The sequence below is a fragment of the Moschus berezovskii genome, chromosome 24, assembly GCF_049115385.1.
Source record: "Moschus berezovskii isolate FMDL1 chromosome 24, NW_MosBer_1.0, whole genome shotgun sequence".
Classification (NCBI taxonomy): Eukaryota; Metazoa; Chordata; class Mammalia; order Artiodactyla; family Moschidae; genus Moschus; species Moschus berezovskii.
This window is the reverse complement of record NC_142483.1, coordinates 1,130,964-1,154,859: the sequence shown is the minus strand read 5'-3', so window position 1 is coordinate 1,154,859 and position 23,896 is coordinate 1,130,964. Positions and strand designations below refer to the sequence as shown.

Below are 23,896 nucleotides of genomic sequence, written 5' to 3'. Positions count from 1 at the left end.
AGGGAGTCGGACACGACTGAGCGGCTGACGCACTGACACACACGCCTATTTCGTTGTTGTTTCGTTGTGTTTGTTTTGGTTGCGCTGTGTGGCACTTGGATGTTAGTTTCCTGACCAGGGAGCAAACCCAAGCCCCCTGCGTGGGAAGTGAGAGGCCATGAGCACTGGGCCGCCGGGGGCCCTCCCTCCCCACTCATCACAAGTGATAATCAGCACTGTCTCTGCTGTTTATTGGGTGCCTGAGCACAGCACAGTGTTCATCCCACTTAAGTGTCCCGTTTTAAAAGAAAACAGACTCGGACAAGTGAGCCCACTTGCTGGAAATCATAAAGTGAAGTCGCTCAGTCGTGTCCGACTCTTTGCGACCCCATGGACTGCAGCCCACCAGGCTCCTCTGTCCGCGGAATTCTCCAGGCAAGAGTACTGGAGTGGGTTGCCATGCCCTCCCTGAGGAGATCTTCCCAACTCAGGGATCGAACCGGGGTGTCCTGCATTGCAGGCAGAATGTAGGTTCAATCGCTGGTCAAGGAACTGAGATCCTACCTGTCCTGGGACCACTAAGCCCATGTGTTGTGACTACTGAGCCCGCGAGCCACAATTAGAGAGTCCTCGCACCTCAACAAATGATCCCAAATGACGCAAAGACCCAACACAGCCAAATAAATGGTAAAGATGCTGGCATCAATTATTCAGAAAATGTAACTATACAGACTCGCAATTTCCAGCACCAGGAAAAGTTTCTGCACTACTGTGAACTCGGACTGCAAAGCTGGATGGTCTGCTCACTTACAGGCAGTTTTATCCTCTGAGTAAGATGGCAAACCTTTTGCAGACAAAGACGTTGTCCATGTGATCATCTAAGTGGTGCTGGACAAGTAACCATAACACAAAGGTTCAAAACGCAAACACCCATAAAGGTGACTCAGTAGGAGACTTTAAACATAGACTCTAGGAAACTTTCAGTTTTCTTGGATGCACCCAAGAGTTAAGGTCCAGAAAACCATACCCTGGTGGCTCAGCGGTAAAGAATTTGCCTGGCAACGCAAGAGACCTGAGTTCGATCCTTGGGTTGGGAAGATCCCCTGGAGAAGGAAATGACAACCCACTCCAGTATTCTTACTGGGATAATACCATGGACAGAGGAGCTTGGCGGGCTACAGTCCATGGAACTGCAAAGTCAGACACGACTTAGCGACTGAACAACAATTCTTTTTGTAAATGGAATCTAATTTGAAAAAGGAGTCTCAGAAAAAATACACTGGAATGGAAGATTGCTGATTTAGGTCTAACATGGGATGAACATTTTCAAAGAGTTTCAGAAAGTAAACAGAACTGGACACACACCCATTAGGGATCTTAAACTGAGGTTTTCCAGATGACCTCCAGAAGCATCTGGTCCATGGACAATCCTTGAACTAAGGAGTGTGTGTTCAGTTGCTAAGTCATGTCTGACTCTGCGACACCATGGACTGTAGCACATCAGGCTTCCCTGTCCTTCGCTATCTCCTGGAGCTTGCTCAAACTCATGTCCCCTGAGTCGGAGACGCCATTGAACCATCTCATCCTCTGTCATCCCGTCTCTTCCTGCCCTCAATCTTGCCCAGCATCATTACGTCAGGTGGCCAAAGAACTGGAGCTTCCGCATCCATCCTCCCATTGAATATTCAGGGTTGATTTCCTTTAGGATTGACTGTTTTGATCTCCTTATTGTCCAAGGGACTCTCAAGAGTCTTCTTCAGCACCACAGTTTGAAAGCATCAATTCTTTGGCGCTCAGCCTTCTTTATGGTCCAAGTCTCACATCCATACATGATTACTGGAAAAACCATAGCTTTGACTGGATGGCCCTTTGTTGGCAAGGTGATATCTCTGCTTTGTTGTACGCTGTCTAGGTTTGTCATAACTTTTCTTCCAAAGAGCAAACGTCTTTTAATTTCATGGCTGCAGTCGCTGTCCGCAGTGATTTTGGACAAGGGAATAACATCCGTCACTGTTTCTGTTTTTTCCCTCATCTATTTGCTGTGAAGTGATGGGAATGGATGCCATGATCCTAAGTTTTTTAAATGTTGAGTTTTAAGCCTTTTCACTCTCTTCTTTCGCCTTCATCACAAGGCTCTGTAGTCCCTCGTCTTTCTGCCGTTAGAGTGGTATCATCTGCATATCTGAGATTGTTGATATTTCTCCCAGCACTCTTGATTCCAGCTTGTGATTCATCTGGCCTGGCATTTCACATGATGTACTCTGCACAGAAGTTAAATTAGCAGGGTGACAATATACAGAAGACGTACTCCTTTCCCAATTTTGAACAAGTCTGTTGTTACATGTCTGGTACTAACTGCTGCTTTTTTTCTAACTGTTGCATGCAGGTTTCTCAGGAGGCAGGTAAAGTGGTCTGGTATTTCCATCTCTTTAAGAATTTTCCACAGTTTGTTGTGATCCACATGGTCAAAAGCTTTAGCGTAGTCAATGAAACAAAAGTAGATGTTTTTCTGGAATTCCCTTGCTTTTTCTGTGATCCAATGGATGCTGGCAATTTGACTGCTGGTTCCTCTGCCTTTTCTAAATCCTGCTTGAACATCTGGAAGTTCTTGCTTCACGTACTGTTGAAGCCTGGCTTGAAGGATGTTAAGAATTACCTTGCTAGCATGTGAAATGAGTGCAATTGTGCAGTAGTTTGAACATTCTTTGGCATTGCCTTTCTTTGGGATTGGAATGAAAACTGACCTTTTCCAGTCCTGTGGCCACTGCTGAGTTTTCCAAATTTGCTGGCATATTGAGTGCAGTGCTTTAACAGCATCTTTTAGGATTTGAAGTAGCTCAGGTGGAATTCCATCACCTCCACTAGCTTTGTTTGTAGTGATGCTTCCTAAGGCCCACCTGACTTCACATTCCAGGATGTCTGGCTCTAGGTGAGTGGTCACACCATCGTGGTTATCTGGGTCATTAAGAACTTTTTCGTATAGTTCTTCTGTGTATTCTTGTCATCTCCTCTTAATCTTGTCTGCTTCTTTAGATCCTTGCCATTTCTGTCATTCATTGAGCACATCTTGCATGAAATGTTCCCTTGGTATTTCTAACTTTCTTGAAGAGATCTGTCTTTCCCATTCTATTGTTTTCCTCTATTTCTTTGCATCGATCACTTAAGAAGGCCTTCTCATCTCTCCTAGCCATTCTTTGGAACTCTGCGCTCAGTTGGGTATATTTTCCCCATTCTCCTCTGCCTTGTGTTTCTCTTCTTTTCTCGGCTGTTTGTAAAAACTTCTCAGACAACCATTTTGCCTTCTTTCATTTCTTTTTCTTTGTGATGGTTTTGGTCACTGCGTCCTGTACAATGTGAGGAACCTCTGTCCATAGCTCTTCAGGCACTCTGTCTATCAGATCTAATCTCTTGAATCTATTCATCACTTTCACTGTATAATCGTAAGGGATTTGATTTGGGTCCTACTTGAATCGTCTAGTGGTTTTTCCTACTTTCTTCAGTTTAAGTCTGAATTTTGCAATAAGGAGCTCATGATCTGAGCCACAGTCAGCTCCTGGTCTTGCTTTTGCTCACTGTATACAACTTCTCCATCTTTAGCTGCAAAGAATATAATCAATCTGATTTCTGTATTGACCATCTGGTCCTTTCCATACAATTTACAAAAACAGCACTGTTGGTTTTACTTCACATTTAGCCTAGTTGTGTTTTTGCATTGGGGAGGGGGTGGAAATCTCACTGTGCTTCCATCGACAATCACTTCTATCCCACTTTCAACTGCCTCCAACTTTAATATAATCAGTAGATCGGCCCTGTGCTCCTTGAGTTCCATATACATCAGTCCCAGGCGATTGATCCTAGCTTAGATGTTATCTCTACTGGGCGATGGCACTGCATATCGTTATAACAAAAGCAACAAATGTATACCCAGAGGAAAAACTTAATTATAATCTCAAGCGAGTCTCTTAACTGAGGCAGTCATAAATCATGCGGCATAATGTTCTCGTTCTTAAAATCACACAACTATTAATGTTGCATTAATTGTTTTGCTTCATGCTGTGCGCGCAGCCAAGAGATAATGGCTTCCATTTAGCTTTAAAAAAAAGAAACTACTCAAAGACTTGGTTTGCTTTCAGCCCATATTTCTTTTCTTTTTTCTTCCATTTCTCTGTTACCCATTATTTTTGCCAGTTGGACAGCACTGCAGAAGGGATAAGGAATCGGCATCATTTTACCAGTGCACTCAGCCTATCTCAGCCCCTGTCTTCCCATGCTCATGGGCGGGGAAGGCAGGCTGGCGGAGGGTGACGTTAGGAGGGAAGCAGCTTAGGCAAGGACTGGGAAGGACAGGGAGGCACCAAGGGTGCTCTGGAGTTGCTTGGACCTACCTCAGTGGGAAGGAACCAGCCTCTCACCAGCTCCAATGGGCCAGCGCAAGACCACACACATTCATTCCAGAGATAAGGGACAGACGCATTCAGATGAAATATCATTTGATAACACCTTAGTAGAATTCTGGTGAGTGAGGCAAAGTGCAGAGGAATGGCATAACTGGTGGCGTTTTTTCACCCTCTGCCTGTCCCTTTAATTAGTGCAGACAACCAGTTGGTTGTAAAAGCCTATGTTTGATCCACGTAAGGTGGCCAGAGGCTTACTGCCTTTTCACAGCATTTTACCTGGTGGGTGTGTAAGGATGTATCACTACTGTGCTTGGGTTCCAGATGACTTAAAAATTCGATAAAAGTAAACTTGCTTTCAGCACATCAGTGGACTTTCATGTAATCTTATCTGACTGTGCTCTAGAAAATAAAAGAACTTTGGGGGCTAGTGGTGTGTGTAGTTGAACTGGGATGCGAGAAGGAATAATATTTCGTTTTCATGGAGACAAACTGCTGAGCAAAATAAAAGGAGTCATTTAGCCTCTCCTTACCCAAAACATAAATCTCACTGTTGAGCACGGCTGTGCTGAACCGGTACTTTGAGTACTTCATGGGCGCCCGCTCCATCCATTGGTCTTGGCTGGGGTCGTATCTCAACAGCTTGTTGCTCAATCGATCAGGTTCTTCGTCAGGAAGATCCATCTATATGAAATATGACAGCCAATATAATAACAGCCCATTTAGAGATCTTTGGGAACACATGAGTGCAATTAATCAAAGCAGACAGCCAAGAAGATAAATAGAGGTTAACTACAGTGACTTATACTCACAGACACACCAAATCCCAAGGCTTGGGATTATAAGTACGCTGTCAATAGCAGAGGGATTTATATTCTGTGCTAATGGGGTTAAGGTGTTGGTTTTAGCAAAGAACCTGTGATTTTAGCAGGGAGACAATACCGCTTTTTTTTTTAATGAAGCATTGCAAAGCCTTAAAAAATGAAGCCAAGGTTTATTGAACAGTATTTAAAGTGTAATTTTATTTTACCAAGCTTTATAGTGGTTGATTAAATAATACTTGTGAGAAACTAACTTTAACAATTTATAAGGCATTTTTCTCTATAGCATTTTTATAATCCAAATAGAGCAAAGCCAGAAAAACAACTGAGTGTTTTAGTAATGAGAGTATTTTTATCCCATAGTATAGGAGTGGTTTGAATTTAGTTTTAAAGATTCATGGATTAATAGAGATTATTTGCAGTTATTTTTAAGTATTTATTTTACACTTGTTGTTCAGTCGCTGAGTTATGTCCAGTTCTTTGCGATCCCACAGACTGTAGCCCAACAGTCTCCTCCATCCACGGGATTTTCTAGGCAAGAGTACTGGAGTAGGCTGCCATCTCCTCCTCCAGGGGATCTTCCCGACCCAGGGATCAAACCCATGTGTCCTGCATTGGCAGGTGGATTCTTTACCACTGAGCCCCCAGGGGAGCCCCATTTATTATATATATATAATGAATGTACACATGTCGTGAGCAGAAACATTAGCGGCTGAGCACACATAGATGTATGTGGCTTCCCCTCCTCCTAAATTCCAAGCAGCAGCAACAGTGACAAACTTCAGGTAAAGTCATACTTTCTGTCTGCAGTGTGTTAGGAACTCCCGAGATGTCAGGCTGAAGATGACTGTCTTTGCTTTTTGTTTTCATGGAGGAGTTCAGCACGGAAATAATTTCCTTGCTTATGAAAGTCATGCAATTAGTTTTGGCTCAGGGTTCTAATCACTATACTGAAATTACAGCCCCAGGCTATCTTGCAATTTAATGTATTGTATTCTGTACAGATTAGCAAAGGCTTTCATTATCCAGGAAATAGTCACATGTTCAAAGACATTAAAAATTAGGAAATACTGTCTTTATTGTTTTAATTTTCCTTATAATTTAAATATTTAATCTCTACTTTAGTGTTAAAAAAATCAAAGGAAAGCTTTTCTTTGGAGCATATTCATGCAAAATTAACTACGTAGTAATGAATAGCTCTGAAAAAGCTTAATTACAAATAATCTGTCAGGTTTCAGCTACTAGTTGTGATTAAATCTAATTTTCGATGCATGGCATGAACTTACAACATGTATTAAATGTGAAGTTAAAAACTGTAAAAGATTACAAAAAGATTTGTCAGACAACTGATGTATCATGAAGCAAATCTGGACAGAGGAGAACTCATACAGGCAAAAATAAAGCGAATATACGTCGCATGAAGCGCCAGTCCTTTGGCCACCTGATGAAAGAGCTGACTCCTTGGAACAGACCCTGATGCAGGGAAAGTCTGAGTGCAGGAGAAGGGGACGACAGGGGATGAGACGGGTGGATGGCATCACCGACTCAAGGGACATGAGTTTGAGCAAGCCCTGGAAGATGGTGAAGGACAGGGAAGGCCGGTGAGCCGCAGTCCTTGGGGTTGCAAAGAGTCAGACACGACTTAGCCACTTAACTGTGACAACGATGTGGGGACAGACAATGAGCTACTGAGATGGCCGGGGCGGAAGGCAGCTGCGCGAGACTTCCGTGACAGCCCCAGGCGCTGGCAGGGCCACCAAAGAGCAGAGACGGGGGCACCGTGGCCCCAGCCCACGGGCTCCTCCATCCTGCAGCCCTGCCTCACCGAACTTCCGTTTGGCCTCTGTCTCTCCCTCTGCTGATGGCCAGCAGAGACAGAGGCCCTTAAAATCACCGTACCCTCTTGTGAAGATGGCTGTGACATCACAGATAAATATTTCAGTTTTCCGCTTAGAGTGAGAAGCTTTATATGAAAAAGACCTAAGAGTTACGTGTCCCCGGTCACACAACCGTAGCGCAGACAGAATCGGGGTGGGGGTCCCACTTCTCTGCCTCGAGCGGAGATGCTTCCCACACATAAGCCCTCAGCACAGGCCTCCTTCATTGTCTGCAAGACTGGGGGCGGGTTTTGAGGAACGCAGCAGAAAGACGGAATAAAGTCAGATCTAGAATACCGCACTTTTAAATTCATTCCCCTAAAAAATAAAATAGAATTCACTCCCCTAAGCTGCTTTATCAGGCTTCCCAGGTGGCTCAGTGGTAAAGAACCCGCCTGCTAATGCAGGAGACACGATTCGAACCCTGATCCAGGAAACCCCCTGGAGGAGGGAATGGCAACCCACTCCAGTGTTCTCGCCAGGGAAATCCCATGGACAGAGGAGTCTGGTGGGCTATGGTCCACGGGGTCACAAAGAGTCGGACACGACTTAGCGACTAAACAACAACAAAGCAGCTTTCACACTTTAAAGTCTTCTGTTTAATATTCTATAACATAAAAAGCATGTTATCAAAAACGTGAAAGTGAAGTCGCTCAGTCGTGTCCGACTCTTTGCGACCCCCATGGACTGTAGCCCACCAGGCTTACTGGATACTGGAGTGGGTTGCCATTTCCTTCTCCAGGGATCTTCCCGACCCAGGGATCGAACCCGGGTCTCCCGCATTACACGCAGACGCTTTAACCTCTGAGCTACCAGGGAAGCCCCCAAAACACGAGCTACCCTCTTTTAGTATTCAACCACTGCAACGTTTTTTAGCAGAGCAGCCGGGCTCAGCACAGCCATGCCACGCAGGCACACAAGAGCACTCTTAACCTGCGGGGTCCAGCCTCCGATCACGTAGAGTTTACTGTTCACTGTCACCGCCGCGTGGCATGCCAGCTGCAGAGGAAGCGGGGACACCCTCTTCCAGCTGTCCCGCTCCACAGAGTACTTGTCGACACAGTTTGTGATGAGGTACTGGTTTTTAACTTTCATCTGTCCTCCGATCACATAGAGATCGTTACGGACGGCGCCCAGAGCGTAGAGCTCTCGAAATTCTGCCGTGCATAACTTCTCCCAACACTGGTTTCCTCTGTCGTGGTACCTGTGAATTAACAGAGAGAGAACCAGGATCAGATTTAACGTGAAAACAACCTGCCAAAGAAACACAAGTTTCTTTTCCAAAAACAACAGGATTTGGTTCTTCTAATTGGAGAGGAAAAAACCATCAATATAAGATAGTGATACATGGTGGTGTCTGATCGCTAAGTCGTGCCTGAAAAACCCCAGGAAAAATATGGAGAAGAAGAAAAAAAGGTTCTGTTTGGAAACAGGTGAAAAGTCTCTGTGTTCCACACAGAGCACAGCTTCTGTGGATAGGTTGCTTATTGTGCACCAAACATTTGACAGGTGAACATATTACAGGCGTTTCCCCAGCTGTTCTAGACAAACTGTTACATTCTTCCCCAGGATGACGCTATACTTCAGGTTGGACAGGGAAGTTGGAAGATTGTTCTTTTCCTTCAGGTTTGTCTGGCTGGTCACAAACTGAACGCCGACATTTATCAACCCTCAGGACAGCTGTCTTCTCAGTGATTTTGGGCAGGAAACCAAAGTTCCTAGCAGCACAGACAGTATTTTCACTACTGTTCTGAACCGCAGGGGATCTTAGAGAAGGGAGGGTCGCATGTCTGCAGGCGGGGGCTCCTGAAACAGACGGTGAACGTGTCCATAGGACGGCAATGGGTTTTGGGATCTGGGGGACCCCCTGGTGGCCCAGGGCTTAGGATTTCACCTTCCAATGCAGGGAGTGGGGGTTCCATCCCTGGTGGGGGAGCTAAGACCCCCCATGCCTTACGCCAAAACATAAAACAGAAACAACACGGTACCAAATTCAATAAAAGACCTTAAAAATAGTCCATGTTAAGCAAACAAACAAAAGTCTTCAAAAGCCGAGTTTTTGTTTTTCTGAGACATGGTTTAAGGGGCCAAGAACAAAAATATATCCCTTGCCGGCTGGGAAGTGCATTTGCCGGGCGACCTGGTAATTGGTTTAGGATCGTGACCCAAGAATGAGGAGGTGAATTTCCCAGATAAGCTGCCAAGCTCAGTTTTGCACGCGCCACAGAGCCGACACCGGCAGTGGGGAAAGCGCGCGCGGCTCTTCCAGAGGCTCCCAGTCGAAAGACGACACGTGCTCAGCTGCGTGTCTACAAAGCGTGAGCGAGGAAAGAGATGGGAAGGCGTATTTTCAAGAAAGAAACAACCTGCTACAGTGCGGACAATCTACTTCCTCTCTTAGGTCGAGAGGAAGGAAATCTGCGAACCGCAGAGTAGAGGCAAACTGAAGAGCGTGTTGGCAAAGAGAAACAGCGCGAGAGGCAGACACGACACAGCAGAAACGTAAACAAAGACTGCTCACTCTCAACACGAACCTCCGCCAGGCCCACACCGTTTCTGTCCTTTATCGGCCTGTCTTTGCGTGAAATGTGCCCTTGGTGAGATGGGAACACCAGACCACCTGACCTGCCTCCTGAGAAACCCGTATGCAGGTCAGGAAGCAACAGTTAGAACTGGACATGGAACAACAGACTGGTTCCAAATAGGAAAAGGAGTACGTCAAGGCTGTATACTGTCACCCTGCTTATTTAACTTCTATGCAGAGTACATCATGAGGAACGCTGGGCTGGATGAAGCACAAGCTGGAATCAAGATTGCCAGGAAAAATATCAATAACCTCAGATATGCAGATGACACTACCCTTATGGCAGAAAGTGAAGAGGAACTAAAGAGCCTCTTGATGAAAGTGAAAGAGGAGAGTGAAAAGTTTGGCTTGAAGCTCAACATTCAGAAAACAAAGATCATGGCATCTGGTCCCATCACTTCATGGGAAATAGATGGGGAAACAGTGGAAACAGTGGGAGACTTTGTTTTCTTGGCCTCAAAATCACTGTGAACAGTGACTGCAGCCATGAAATGAAAAGGCATTTGCTCCTTGGAAGAAAAGCTATGACAAACCTAGGCAGTGTATTAAAAAGTAGAGACATTACTTTGCCAACAAAGGTCCATATAGTCAAAGCTATGGTTTTTCCAGTAGTCACGTATGGATGTGAGAGTTGGACCATAAAGAACGCTGAGCACCAAAGAATTGATGCTTTTGAACTGTGGTGTCGGAGAAGACTCTTGGGAGTCCCTGGACTGCAAGGAGATCCACCCAGTCAATCCTAAAAGAAATCAACCCTGAATATTCAGCTGAAGGACTGATGCTGAAGCTCAAATATTTTGGCCACCTCTAAAGAGCTGACTCATTAGAAAAGACCTTGTTGCTGGGAAAGATTGAAGGCAAAAGGAGAAAAGAGGCAGCAGAGGATGAGATGGTTGGATACTCAATGGACATGAGTTTGAGCGAGCTCCGGGAGTTGGTGAAGGACAGGGGAGCCTGGCATGCTGCAGTCCACGGGGTCACAAGGAGACATGATGTAGCAACTGAGAAACAGTGACACCAAACGCGTCTGATTATCTCTTTATTCGCCGTGCTGACAGTTTCATCACTGGGGAAAGTGAGGAGCGAAACTGATGGTTTAATTCTGCCCACTGTGGGAGAGCCTGTGGGTCACACGAAACAGGGTGAGCTCAAGGCAAAGAAAGGGAACGCAGGCTGCGCAGTTAGACGAGCAGAGTGGGATTTTGAAGACAGTTACGGGCGAGACATTTAAGGATCAAAACACAGACTTTGAGAGGATTGGAGACTGTAAAGAATGAACTCTGATGGCAGAATTGCACCTCTTTGAGGAAGACAGCGTAGGCCAAAAGAACCTGAGGCTCCAAGGGGAACAGCAACAGGAAGCAAGCATCAGGGGCCCAGAGGACCCCCCCCCAGGATACTCAGGCCCTCTTCCCCCAGGAACCTGGGGTCCGAGCCTGCCCCTGCTCAGGGGCGGCTCTGTCGCCGCGGGCAGAGGCTAGAGGGGCAGTCACTGCGCAGGGTTTCCATGCCTGCCCCCACTGCTGGGCAGAAGCGACATGCCTTCCACATGAGGAGGTGAGGGCGCTCGGTGGAGCCTGAAGTGGTCCTGCGATGCAAGGAGATGACAGCTAAAGAGAGACCTTTCCTTCTCTCTCTGTCCCCACTCTGCTGTCGAGAAGCACTTCCTGAGCAAAAAGTCTGAGAAAGCCCGGCCCGAGGGCCCCAAGAGGGGATGGTATGTAGGGGAGCTTGAGGGCCTACCTGCCCAGTTCTTATTCACCCGGGTCCACTTCAGGGCGGAATTCCTGCTGTCTCTGCGTCCACGACTGAGACAGACGCGACTGCTGAGCAGAAACTCCTTTTCTCCTACAGTTTTAGGCTGACGCATTCTTTGGCTGCCAGCATTCTACACTATTAGAGGTTTAGGTGTTAGTCGCTCAGTCGTGTCCGACTCTTTGCGACCCCAAGAACTGTAGCCCACCAGGCTCCCCTGCCCATGGGATTCTCCAGGCAAGAATGCTGGAGTGGGGCCATTTCCTTCTCCAAGAGGTTTAGGAGAGACCCACTCATTAAGGGTACAGAATGAAAACTGGCAGGATACATAGTCCTTTTTGGCCAAGAAAAAAATTACTTATTACTCTGAATTGTGAACTAGAAAGTGTCAGCAAACAGGAGTCACTGTTAGTAAACTTTTCTTCTTGTTAAAAGTTATATGCAGCTCTTCAAAAGCAAAGTGATCATAGCATACGGATAACCAGTGAAAGCTGATGAAAACACACAGAGGAACTGCAAAGCATACAAGTTCAACTCATGCAACTTCACCTGTACCTGCTTAACAATGAAAGTTAAGGGAAGGTCGCTCAGCCGTGTCCCACCCTAGGCGATCCCATGGACCATACAGTCCATGGGATTCTCCAGGCCAGAATACTGGAGTGGGGAGCCTTTCCCTTCTCCAGGGGACCTTCCCAACCCGGGGATCGAACCCAGGTCTCCCGCATCACAGGCGGATTCTTAACAATGAAAGGGAGAGGGAAAATAATGTGGATGCTTTCATTATGAATTTTACCTCTATGTAAAATACATGATCACCGAAGAATTGATGCTTTTGAACTGTGGTGTTGGAGAAGACTCTTGAGAGTCCCTTGGACTGCAAGCAGATCCAACCAGTCCATCCTAAAGGAGATCAATCTCGGGTGTTCATTGAAAGGACTGATGCTAAAGCTGAAACTCTAATACTTTGGCCACCTCATGAGACAAGTTGACTTACTGGAAAAGACTCTGATGCTAGGAGGGATTGGGGGCGGGAGGAGACGGGGACGACAGAGAATGAGATGGCTTGATGGCATCACCGACTCGATGGACATGAGTCTGAGTGAACTCCGGGAGTTGGTGATGGACAGGGTGGCCTGGCGTGCTGTGATTCATGGGGTCGCAAAGAGTCGGTCACGACTGAGCGACTGAACTGAACTGAACTGAAAATACATGGTCACGGGGTAATTCATTTAAAATGTGCTCTCTCAGCAGTAACTTCTGCTGCCAATGTCAAAGCCACATAGTGGAAACCAACTTACAAGCACATCGCTGGATACAAACCTGTAGATTTCCACGCTCTTGCTCTTTTGTCTGGAGAGTTTAGAGGCGCTGGCTTCCCCTGCCACGATGATGCTGTTGTCTTCCATGACCACACCGGCACACACGGTGCCCAAGCCCTCGCCGTACTTGGGAGACGAGATGAAATAGGTCTTCCGCGACGCAGGGTCATAGCAAAAGCTGGCATCCCCATAGCTCCTGTGTCTCGACCTGATCCCTGAAGCATTGGTGCCAATGCACAGCAGGAGACTGGTGGTCTCCATGCCGTAACGAAGATTCGGGGAGTGCGGCTGGGGCGTCTTGATGGCTTTGAATGCGTTCTGAATGAGGTCGATGCAGTTTGCATCACACAGGAGCACCGTGTTCCTCCTCAGGGTTTGTCTCAGAAAGGAAGGGCTGACCAGCTGCAACCTAACCTGCTTCAAGAGCTCCACGAGGTGCTCCGTGCGCCGGTCCGGGCGATGATTGACCCACCTCAGAACGAGGTCCAGAATGCTCTCCTCCCTGGAGACGTTCAGGTCGTCTGACTGAATTAGCGCCAGGAGCTGGTGCGCCTCCACGTCTAGGATCTCTTCGTGCAAGCCCACCTCGGCAAAGTGCTGGCACAGGTACTTCCATGATTGGTCGGCTAAGTCTTCAGCTCCAATCTGCTTTGCAAAATAATAGATGCCGACACAGTTCGAGGCATCCATGTGGGCCATCATGTGCTTCTGACACACCTGGAAGACCTCCTCCATCTGCATGAAGTAGGCGGCCATGGCCACAGTCTGCACGTTGGCGTTGCTGACCTCCAGAGCCGCATGGTACATGTAGCGGAGTATCACCGACACGCTCTCCGCAGTGATGTCGTAAAGCACCACCTCTCTCTGGGTGCACTCGAGGAGCCCACAGGTAAACATGGCTTTGAAATAAGGACTAAAGGCAGCCAGGACCAGTCTGTGGCAAGGGAACGCCTCCCCTTCCGCGATGATTACAACATCAATCATCTCCGCTAAATCTCTCATGGTCTTAATTTTGTTCAGCAAGTTCCAGCTGTGTTGGTACTTTTCTTTCCCCTCAGACTTGCACTCCATGGTGTCCTCTCCAGCGTCTCTGAGTAGGGCTTCTTTAAATGCAGCTTGACTCTTGAGGGCCTGTTTTCATGTCTCATTACTCATCAAGAGACAGAGATGTCACGAAACGTTCCTGAAGGGAAGGAAAGAGGCAGGTTCCTTCTAAGAAAAAGATTCTCTGAAGGTTAAGCATGCAGCATTAGTTCTAAGAGGTACTTATAAGGAAACATTCATTCCAAGCAGAGACTTTTTATATTAAGACAACCTCTAGGGAGCTTCCCTGGTGGCTCAGCAGTGAAGAACCCACTTGCCAAGCAGGAGACTTGGGTTCAGTCCCTGGTTCAGGAAGACCCTCTGGAGAAGGAAATGGCAACCCACTCCAGGATCCTTGCCCAGGAAATCCCATAGACAGAGGAGCCTGGCGGGCTCTAAAGAGTCACAAAGAGTCAGACACGACTTAGTGACTAAACAACAGCAACAAAACAACAAAAGACAACTGCTGTGGTGTCTAAAATAACGGCACTGATAGTAAAAAAAGAAAAGAAAAACCAATAAATTACTAACCATGGACAATATTGCTCTAACTAATGGCAGAGATTTTTCTAGGAGGGCTGGAAAGACCTCCCTGCCAACGTGAATGAAGAGAGAATAGATGGGCACCTTTTTAAAAAGTGATTTTACTTGTTTATCTGTGGCACGCTGGGTCTCGGTTGCTGGGTGGCTTTCTCTAGCTGCGGGGTGGGCTGCTCTCCAGCTGTGGGGTGCAGGCTTCCCAGTCCAGGGGTCTCCCATGCTGAACAGGCTCTAGGGTGTGCGGGTTTCAGGAACTGTGGCACACGGGCTTCGTTGCCCCGAGGCGTGTGGAATCTTCCCAGACCGGGAATCAAACCTGTGTCCCCCGTATTAGCAGGCAGACTCTCAACGACTAGACCAGCAGGGAGTCAAGATGGGCACCTTTTGTGTGTCCACTTCCTGTTACCAAATTCAGCTGACCCTCAGGTGGAAGACCGGGGTCATCAGGAGACAGTCTCTGTGGAGATGCAACCCCACCACCCCAAAGCTTACATGCGCCATCCCCCAAAATGCACCCAGATGTGATCATGGCCAGTCTTCAAACTCACAAGGGGCCTTGTAGGCTAACTGGAAAGAGTCCACTAAGCTTCTGCTCAGGGTTTGCTGTGGAGTAAATACTTCAAAACGGCACTTGGGAAAGCAAAGCACATTCAAGTGTCTGTTAACGTGAGAACGCAGAGCACGTGAAACTTACAACTAAATTGTCCTAAACTCACGAGACCCACAAGAGTCACCCCCTTTCTCTGACCCTCCCTTGGCTCTTCCCTATTTCCCAGAGGCAGAGGCAGAGGCAGAAGTACTTCTTGCCTGAAAAGGCACAAGTCTAATTAAAAATCTCTTTAAGCTTGTCTCAGCTTCACCTTCCCCAGGGGAACGGAAACAGGATGTTTCAAGGAAGCCAATTAACCATTTTGCTCTAAAGAAGGACATTCCTAGAGTCGGAAGCCCTTGATGGGAGGAGTGGATCTCAAGTCTCTGTCACCCCATCCAGGTGTAATGTGGCTACATTTGTACACAGCAAGAATTAACATCGATGGCAGAAAAGTCAGCAGAGGAGCTAAGAAAGAAGGGGAGGTGATAATTTCAACACCGTGAAAGCAGAATCTGTCAGCTGCAAAGGTTATAAGCTTTCCAAATTTCTATAATCGGTAAAGCGTTAGAAATCTCATATGTCTCAAGGAGACATGGCACGTTTTCGATGTTGAATTAAAGTTTATTTCAGGAAACAAGTGTTAAACATGTAAGGAATGTTTAATAATATAATATCAACTATAAGACCTAAAAAAAAAAAATCACTCTGCTCAAGGGTGTAGAATCATATCATCTAGCCAGTCCTAGAATCCGTACACTCGAGATGAGAATACAGCCCTCCCTGACGGATTTTCTGGCAGTAATGGTTCAGCTGGCTTCCCTGATGGTTCGGTGGTAAAGGGCCTCCCTGCCAATGCACGAGACACAGGTTTGATCCCTGGGTCTGGAGGATCCCCTGGAGGAGAAAATGGCAGCCCACTCCAGTCTTCTTGCCTGGGAAATCCCACGGACAGAAGAGCCTGGCAGGCTACAGCCCATGGGGTCGCAAAGAGTCAGCTATGACTTAGCAATTAAACAACAATAAGAACAGAACGATGGCTCAGCTATATTTCAATAAGAACTTAAAACTTCCTATGTAAGAGTTTTCAGGCTAAAAGTGAACCTTTGCTTTTTTGCTTTCTTGTAGATTTTTACAAAGAGAATCCAATTACGGGTAATTAGGCAGTCATTATCTTTCTGAGGTCTCCTGCAACACATTATGAGTGGTCCAAACCATATTATGCAGGCTTCTTTGTACATAAACACATCAGTCAGCATTCCAGATGACAGCTGCTGCCTCAGCTTAAAAAGTGTAAAAACAGGTCTTAAAAGGAAATAAATGTTTGAAGATTTCCATTCCATTTACTGATAGATAAGACTCTTTCAAAGGGCACCTACCCCCACAGTGCTAGAAGGCCACGAGCAAGCTTCCTGGTGGCATTACAAGATCTAACACAATGCAGGCAATTCAGCCTTGCTAATTCCTAAAGCGCTTATCTTGATGATGCTGGAGGGAAATGAGGCACTGGGGACCCAAGCGTTATGACTGCAGGGATTTTGTATCTTTCAGGCACGAACCAAGCCACCCTTGTTGAACCTTTTGGCTTAGGACTAGTTTCATAAAAACCGAAGTGGCATTCGTTTCAAAGAGGTCAAAGACAGAATCCTTGGTCCCTGATGGATGGGTTTTCTGTTCTTAAATCTCTATCTTGTTTATTTATGCATTTAGCTGTGCTGCTGTGGAACGTGGGCACTTGGATCTTCGGGTGGCATGTGAACCCTTGTTTGCGGCATATGGGATCCAGTTCGTTGCCTGAGGGTGGAACCAGGGCCGCCTGCATTGGGACCGCTGAGTCTTAGCCGCTGGACCACCAGGGAAGTTCCTGGGCTGGTTTTCTTGATAAACACGCATCACAGGTCACGTCTTACCCGCAGCTTTCTATGCACAGTGCCAGCATTCTCTCAGCACCCAGCCTGCCTCCCCGGGTAGGGGCGGTGGACTCCCCCCCACGCCCCTCGCCCTGGCCCTACTGCAGTGACACTCAGCCTCTGGTGCAGTGGTCGGGGCGTCCGCGTGCTCGACCACGGGTTGACCCTCTGCACCGTGTGCCCACAGCCAGCAGGAGGGCGGAGCCAGGGCAGGGAGGGAGGCAGCGGTTTCAGGGCGGCGGTGCCTCAGACATGCCTCATAGCTCTGTGTCTCAGCTCAGAGGGGCATGCCGCTGCCTTCGATGTCCAAGCAAGCTTGAGGTGGTGCTGCTGCTGCTGGCACTCGGGGGGCCTCGCTAGTTCAGGTGGCACGCGCGCGAGCGTGAGGCAGCGTTGCATAAGGAATTGCAGATACGCAGTTCACAGTTTCACTGTGTGTGTATCTTCTCTGTCGCTGCACCGTGGAGCAAAGGAACCGTAGACATTTCCACAGTCGCTTGTTTCTCCTTGATAGAAGGCGGAAATTGCTAAGTCAGGTTGACCTGTTCACACTCAGCGGCCACATCTCATGAGCAGGGGAACTGAGTCTTGAACCCAGACTCCGGAGCCTGCTCTCTTACGCAGCCCTCTAACGCAAGCACCGGACCAGAGCCGGGAGGAAGTCTCAGCTTGGTGGGGTTTCTGTCTTGAGTTCGGAGCTGCTACTGCCATGCAGGGGTAGCCACAGACAGCCTGTAACAGATGAGCTCCGCTCTGTGCCAGAAACAAACGTCTTACAGATACTGAAGCTGACATTCCGTACACTTGCACATCGTGAAATGTTGTTCTTCTTTTGGTTTTAAAAGGCCGTTTAAGATGATGAAATTCATTCTGAGCTCACGGGCTATGCAAAATAGACAGCAGGACAACAAGCCTGAACCGCTGTCATAAGGAAACCGTCCAGACCCTGTCTGGGGCTCGGTCTCCAAATCTCTGCTTCAGTCCAGCTGGAGAGTTTTGAGACAGGGAAGGGTCAGATTCCTGTTTTAAAAAGATCATCTGGTTGTCTCCCCGAGATTCCTGAAGATAAATCAATTTTCTAAATAAATGTTTGGATACAGTTTCTCTGCCCCAAACACTGGCTTCAACAACAACAACAAATAATACTGTTTCAAACATTCTGAAGAAACATTTATGACTTTTTTAGATGGACACATGCAGTTAAGTATCTGTTCCTTCTAACCACCTTTTATACAATTCCTGAAAGCTACTCTAATTGCTATGGATTTGCAGACCAAATGGGTTTCCTGGTGGAGACCCTGGAAAACGCGTGGGCAGTTAACTGCTTCCATAAGCGTTCCCAGAACTGTTTCCTGAACGCATCAGCTGCAGAGAAGACGCTGACGTTGCCGACGGGGCTTTACGTGGCGCGGTCCTGGGTCTGGGCGTCCCTGGCGGCTCAGACGGTACAGGATCTGCAAGCAGTGTGGGAGACCTGGGTTCGATCCCTGGGTCGGGAAGAACCCCTGAAGAAGGGAATGGCAACCCACTCCAGTATTCTTGCCTGGAGAGTCCCATCGACAGAGAAGCCTGGCGGGCTGCAGTCCATGGGGTGGCAAAGAGTCAGACACGACTGAGTAACTCACACACACACACCGCAGTCCTGGGTCTGAGTTGGGCCACTTACTTGCTGTCACCCTAGAACGATGGAACCTTTCTGCACGCTGGTTTCTGCATCAGTAAGGTGCGGGCGCTGTGTACTCACAGTTGGATCAGTCCTTTGGGTCCAGGTGCTCATGGTGGGGCAGCAGTGTGGCTCAGAAGTGAGGAACATGGGCTTTCTCTTGGGTTCCTGAGACCTGGGTTCTGCGACCTTGCTGTGCCGTTTACAACATGAGCAAGTTTCTTAGCTTCTTTCTGATTCCTGACCTGAGATTAGTGTCCACAATTATATCAGAATAGTTGGGAGAATGAAATAAGGCCATGCATCTCCAATATGTAATTTGCTTGGTGAAGCTGAATACACCTGTGCAAATAATTTTTGAACAATAAAAATGTTTGGGCTCCTAGACAGACTACTTGTGGGCACAGACATGGCTCACAAGTAAAAGAACTGAGGGCAACGTTTCCTTGGGGGGTGGGGTACAGAGGGCATTCTCCTTTCATCAGCAAAATAAAACTGTGACAAAGTCTTCAGTGACATCAATGGGAAGTTATTCTCTGCTCCGATTCACAGAGGACTGAATTGTGCACTCATATTAACAGTGCCCAGAACAATGGGGAAAATGAGTATCAAAGATGAACACGTCACAAGAATAGAGCCCAATTACTCTGCAAAGCCAGTGTGCAGTCTCACCCACGTCCGGAATCCTTAGTTTGAAGAAGTGGATTGCTGCAAAGTTTAACGGGACATAAGAATGTTAATTTACTTAAACTGCCAGTGTTGTGCTTTTACGATGTTTAGTTTTATAATCTTTATATTACCTTTAAAGTTGCTCAGTTCAGTTCAGATCAGTCGATCAGTCGAGTCCAACTCTTTGAAACCCCATGGACTGCAGCACGCCAGGCCTCCCTGTCCATTACCAACTCCCGAAGCTTGCTCAAACTCATGTCCACTGAGTCAGTGATGCCATCCAACCCTCTCTGAATAATGATTCATACGTGACCATGCCTCTATAGTTTGCTGAAGTTAAAAGTAGTTTAAATTCAAAGTAGCACTGTTTGAGTTAGCAAAACTTTGGAAAGAGCCTAAATAGCCAATAACAAGAGAGCAGATAGACTATAGCATATTCACTCAAGAGAATATTGTACAGTATTTAAAAAGAGCGTGTAGAAGCTTAAGAAAAGAATGAACTAGAGCTACACGTGTCAACATGGATGAATTTCACAAACCTCGGTGTGTGAAAAAGGCTGAAAAGAACAGGGGCTGCGTGCCACTGACGCCTTGTTTAAAATATGCAAAACAGTATTATGTACTCTAATAGAGCAAACATAGGGAGTAAATTAGGACAAAGTAAATATTAAAACTTGGTGAATGTGGTAAAGGGTTTTAGGGAGTTTTTTGTGCTATTATTAGAGCTGTCCTGTAAGTCTGACATTATATTAAAATGAGCAGTCATGGGACTTCCCTGGCTGTCCAGTGGTTAGAACTCTGTGTTCGCAGTGCAGAGGGCCTCGGTTCAATCCCTGGACGAGGAAATAAGATCCTGCCTGCCACATGGTGCAACCAGAAAATAAACAGAAGAAAGTTAGAAGAATTGCATATTCTTTAAGGATACATGCAACTGTAGCGGAAGTATAAAGAAATGAAAGGTAACTATAAACACCACCTTCAGCTCAGCGCTGCCTTCAGAAGGCGTGGGAGGAAGGGGACACAGCTGGAGAGAGGTGCAAGGAGCTTTGCCGGATAATCCACGTTTAATTTCGTCAGTTGCACGGTGGGCACCCGACGCATTTCATTATTATTGCTCATGCCTTTTTGCATGTCTTAAATACTGCATAAACTAAGTTTAAAATTAAACTTTGTATTAACATTAGAGAAACTTACTGACTTTGAAAATGTAGCCTACATGGTAAACCACATTAGTGTGTGTATAGAGAGACAGACAGACAGGATCTATGGATACATCGTGAATCTCCTTTTAAACCCGTCACGGTGTAGGCAACCTAACTTACGAGTCACTGGAAAATCCAAAAGCTTACACCCTGCTTCTCCAGTCTGAATGAGAACTGCCTTGGGAGAAAGGCAGGAACAATGTCTTCCTACATCTGCTTTGGTGGGAAAAGAAGTTACTGAATTAGTGTATATATATTTTTTTCCCATAGATATGTTCAGTATGTGAGGAGGTTATAATCTGAAATGATAGAGTTGCTCAATAGCAAAGCCTTGAATTTTATTGATGAAAAAGACTGAAGAGCTAAGAAATTACATGGTTAGAGTCCCAAATTCCAGCCTAAAACCTCTTTGAACAGATTTTGGTTGGCAAGCCCAGGAAGGTCAGTGCGACCTCAGAAAGTGCTGCCTGAGTTCCAGAGTTACCACACAGCCTTCTGGGAGCTGGGGGCTCTGCATGAACTCAGTCTCCCCACATTCACAGAAGTTCTCTCGAGCCTATTTTCACCAGCACCAGCGCCACCCAGGCATCAGAAGGCCCCTCCCAGCCCTGCCTGCCTCGCCGGCTGACTCCGCCCCCTTGTATGACAGGCTGTCCATGACTGTGAACCCCTGGCTGTTCCAGGCGGCCAGCCTCACACATTGTTCTGTGTCTGCAGTGCCCTTCGTCCGCTTCCGCCTCAAAAACTGGAACTGGCCCTTCAAAATTCAGCCCAGACATCACTCTCTCAGCGAAGCCTGGGACGCTCTTCCTTGCTTTTTACCTTGAGCACAGCAGTGACCGCACTGTTGTTCAGTTCAGGTCAGCCGCTCAGTCGTGTCCGACTCTCCACGACCCCATGGACTGCAGCACGCCAGGCCTCCCTGTCCATCACCAACTCCCGGAGTTCACCCAAACCCGTGTCCATCGAGTCGGTGATGCCATCCAGCCCCCTCATTCTCTGTCGTCCCCTTCTCCTCCCGCCCCCAACCCCTCCCAGCATCAGGGTCTTTTCCAGTGAGTCAGCTCTTTGCATGAGGTGGCCAAAGTATTGGAGTTTCAGCTTTAGCATCAATCCTTCCAATGAACAACCAGGACTGATCTCCTTTAGGATGGACTGGTTGGATCTCCTTGCAGTCCAAGGGACTCTCAGGAGTCTTCTCCAGCACCACAGTTCAAAAGCACTGTTGTTACCGCAATTTATTTATGTGTTGGCCCTCCTCCCCTCTCACTGGAGAGCACAGTGACAGTAGGGGCTCCGATCTTAGCCCTTTTGTATTCTTTTTTGAAATCATTATTTACTTATTTGGCTGTGCTGGGTCTTACCTGCAGCATGTGGGATCTAGTTCCCTGACCAGGGATCAAACCTGGGCCCCCTGCACTGGGAGGGCAAACTCATAGCAACCGGACCACCTGGGAAGTACCTCCTTTTGTGTTCTTAACATCTTTCTGTGACACCGCCTGGCAAGGAGAGTTGCTCAACACGGTTTGTGCAATTAAATGAGTGCTTTGCTTAGCCCTTAATTAAGAAATTCATAGCTTTTATGCATGTTATTAACCAATATCGTGAAGATGTTCTCTTTCTACATGCAAAAGTGGCACTTGATTCTCTAAGTTGCTATTCCTTTGTCCAAGGCAAATAAATGCTGCAGAATCATTACCTTGATTTCCTTGCCTACAGCTTGACACATTCTGACATCCAGGTCTCCAGCCCTCTAAATCAGTTCCCAGGAAACACCGTGTGTTCAGGAATTTGGCTCTGGCCCCTGTCTTAAGGACCTGAAGCCAGAGATAGCAAATTGGCAGCTCACAGACTTTTTTTGGTAACTTGTCAACATGCAAAGCTGACATATTCCAGCATCCATTGAAAAAAAAAAGGAAGACAGGCAATAGGGGGTTCTTAATTTGCATGGCAAGGACCGCCAGCAGGCCTTGAGTAACCCCACCTCTCAGACCGGGCTTCCCTGCTGGCTCAGTGAAAAGAATCTGCCTGCAATGCATGAGACCTGCGTTTGATCCCTGGGTCGGGAAAATCCCCTGGAGAAGGGACTGGTGACCCACTCCAGTGTTCCTGCCTGGACAATCCCATGGACAGAGGAGCCTGGTGGGCTACAGTCCACCGGTTGCAGAGTCGGACACGACTGAGCCACTAACACACACACCTGGCCGACCACCCGCAGGCCTTGAGTAACCCCTCCTCTCAGAGGGGACATGCCGCCCCCTCTCCCCGGACAGACCCCGCCCTCATTTCTAACTCCTCCCGAGCTGTTGCTTTTCTCACCCCTACAGCCTTGGTGACCCCTCGCTTCCCCCACTAGTCTCCAGCCTTATTGCCTTTCAGCATCACAGTCTTGTTCAGAGCCTGGCAGAAATGGCTCCGGACTGGGCTGGGTGCCCCGAGGCTCCCAGGGGTACTGACGCCCCTGGATTTACTGCATGGTCATAAAACACACAAGGGCCTCAAGGCCGACCAGGAGGGCATTAAGCTACAGAAGATGCTCCTTTGCGCCTTCCTTTGAGGCCTCTTTGCATTCTCCCCAGAGCCTTTAGCTGGCACAGCGCTCCTCAAGAATCCCCCCGGGGTCAGGGCGGGAGGGAGACGCAGGGCGGTTAGAGTCTTCAATCTGCAGTGAAGACTGTGGACCGTGTGCTGTGCCGGGCACTGTCCTCAGGTTCCAGGAGGATCCCCCGGACCGGCAGGCGCCCCCGCCCCAGCGCTCACCGGCGGCGAGGAGGGCGCCCCAGGGCCGGGCGGGTCCCAGCGCGGGGCTGCGCGCACGCGCGCGGTGGAGGCGCAGGGTCGGAGGGACCCGGGACGCGCGGGTGGTCCCCCCGCCCCGAGGAGGGTCGCCGCTACTTACGGGGCTGGGGCTGCCCGGCTGGAGGCGCGGCCGCACTCGCTCCGTTGGGGCCGCCGCGATGGCGCCTGACCGGCTGGGCCGGGCGCCTGACCAATATGGGCAGAGCCGGGGCGCATATAAATAGACGGCGCAGGGAGGGCGCGGGGCCCGCGCGGGCAGGGAACCGACCTGGCAGCTCCGCGCGGTCAGCTGCTCGCCCTCCGCGCCCACCCCGGGCGCAGGCACCGCGTGCCGTCGTGACTGCATGCGTGCGCGCGTGTGTGTTTACACACGTGTTTCATGCACGCGGGGCCGTCGTACCCGAGCCTCGTGGTGAGCACGGGAGGTCCCAGCCGTCGCCACGCAGTCCTTTCTTTGTCCTTTGTGGACGATCCGGCCTGAAGCGCTGGGAGCCCAGCTGTCCCGCCGAGCACACGGTGCTCACCCCAGAGCCAGACTGCAGCCAGGTGCGAACACCTCCCCAGAGGCTGTGACCTCTGCCCTGCCCGCGTTGGCATGCTGGCCCTGCAGAGAGCACGTGGCCAGCGAGTGGGCACCGATGGCGGTGACGGTGGGGCAGAGCTGCGGAGGGGCAGGAAGCAGGCGTCCAGCTGCCTCTGCTCCTGAGGCCCC

The 23,896-nt window shown here is 48.3% G+C and overlaps 1 protein-coding gene across 4 annotated transcripts in view; it reads right to left on the bottom strand.

Annotated features, from left to right (window-relative positions):
- Window positions 1-23,394, bottom strand: part of KBTBD12 (kelch repeat and BTB domain containing 12) — a 60,039-nt gene extending 36,645 nt beyond the window's left edge. For all 4 annotated transcript variants that reach the window (XM_055413431.2, XM_055413434.2, XM_055413433.2 and 1 more), the window contains exons 1-4: window positions 23,285-23,394; window positions 12,731-13,912; window positions 8,005-8,275; window positions 4,907-5,057 (exon numbers count right to left, since the gene is read on the bottom strand). In XM_055413431.2, coding sequence (XP_055269406.2) covers window positions 4,907-5,057; window positions 8,005-8,275; window positions 12,731-13,800 — 1,492 coding nt within the window. In that variant the 5' untranslated portion in view covers window positions 13,801-13,912; window positions 23,285-23,394. The remainder of the gene's footprint in view (window positions 1-4,906; window positions 5,058-8,004; window positions 8,276-12,730; window positions 13,913-23,284) is intronic.
- Window positions 23,395-23,896: the final 502 nt, after the last annotated feature.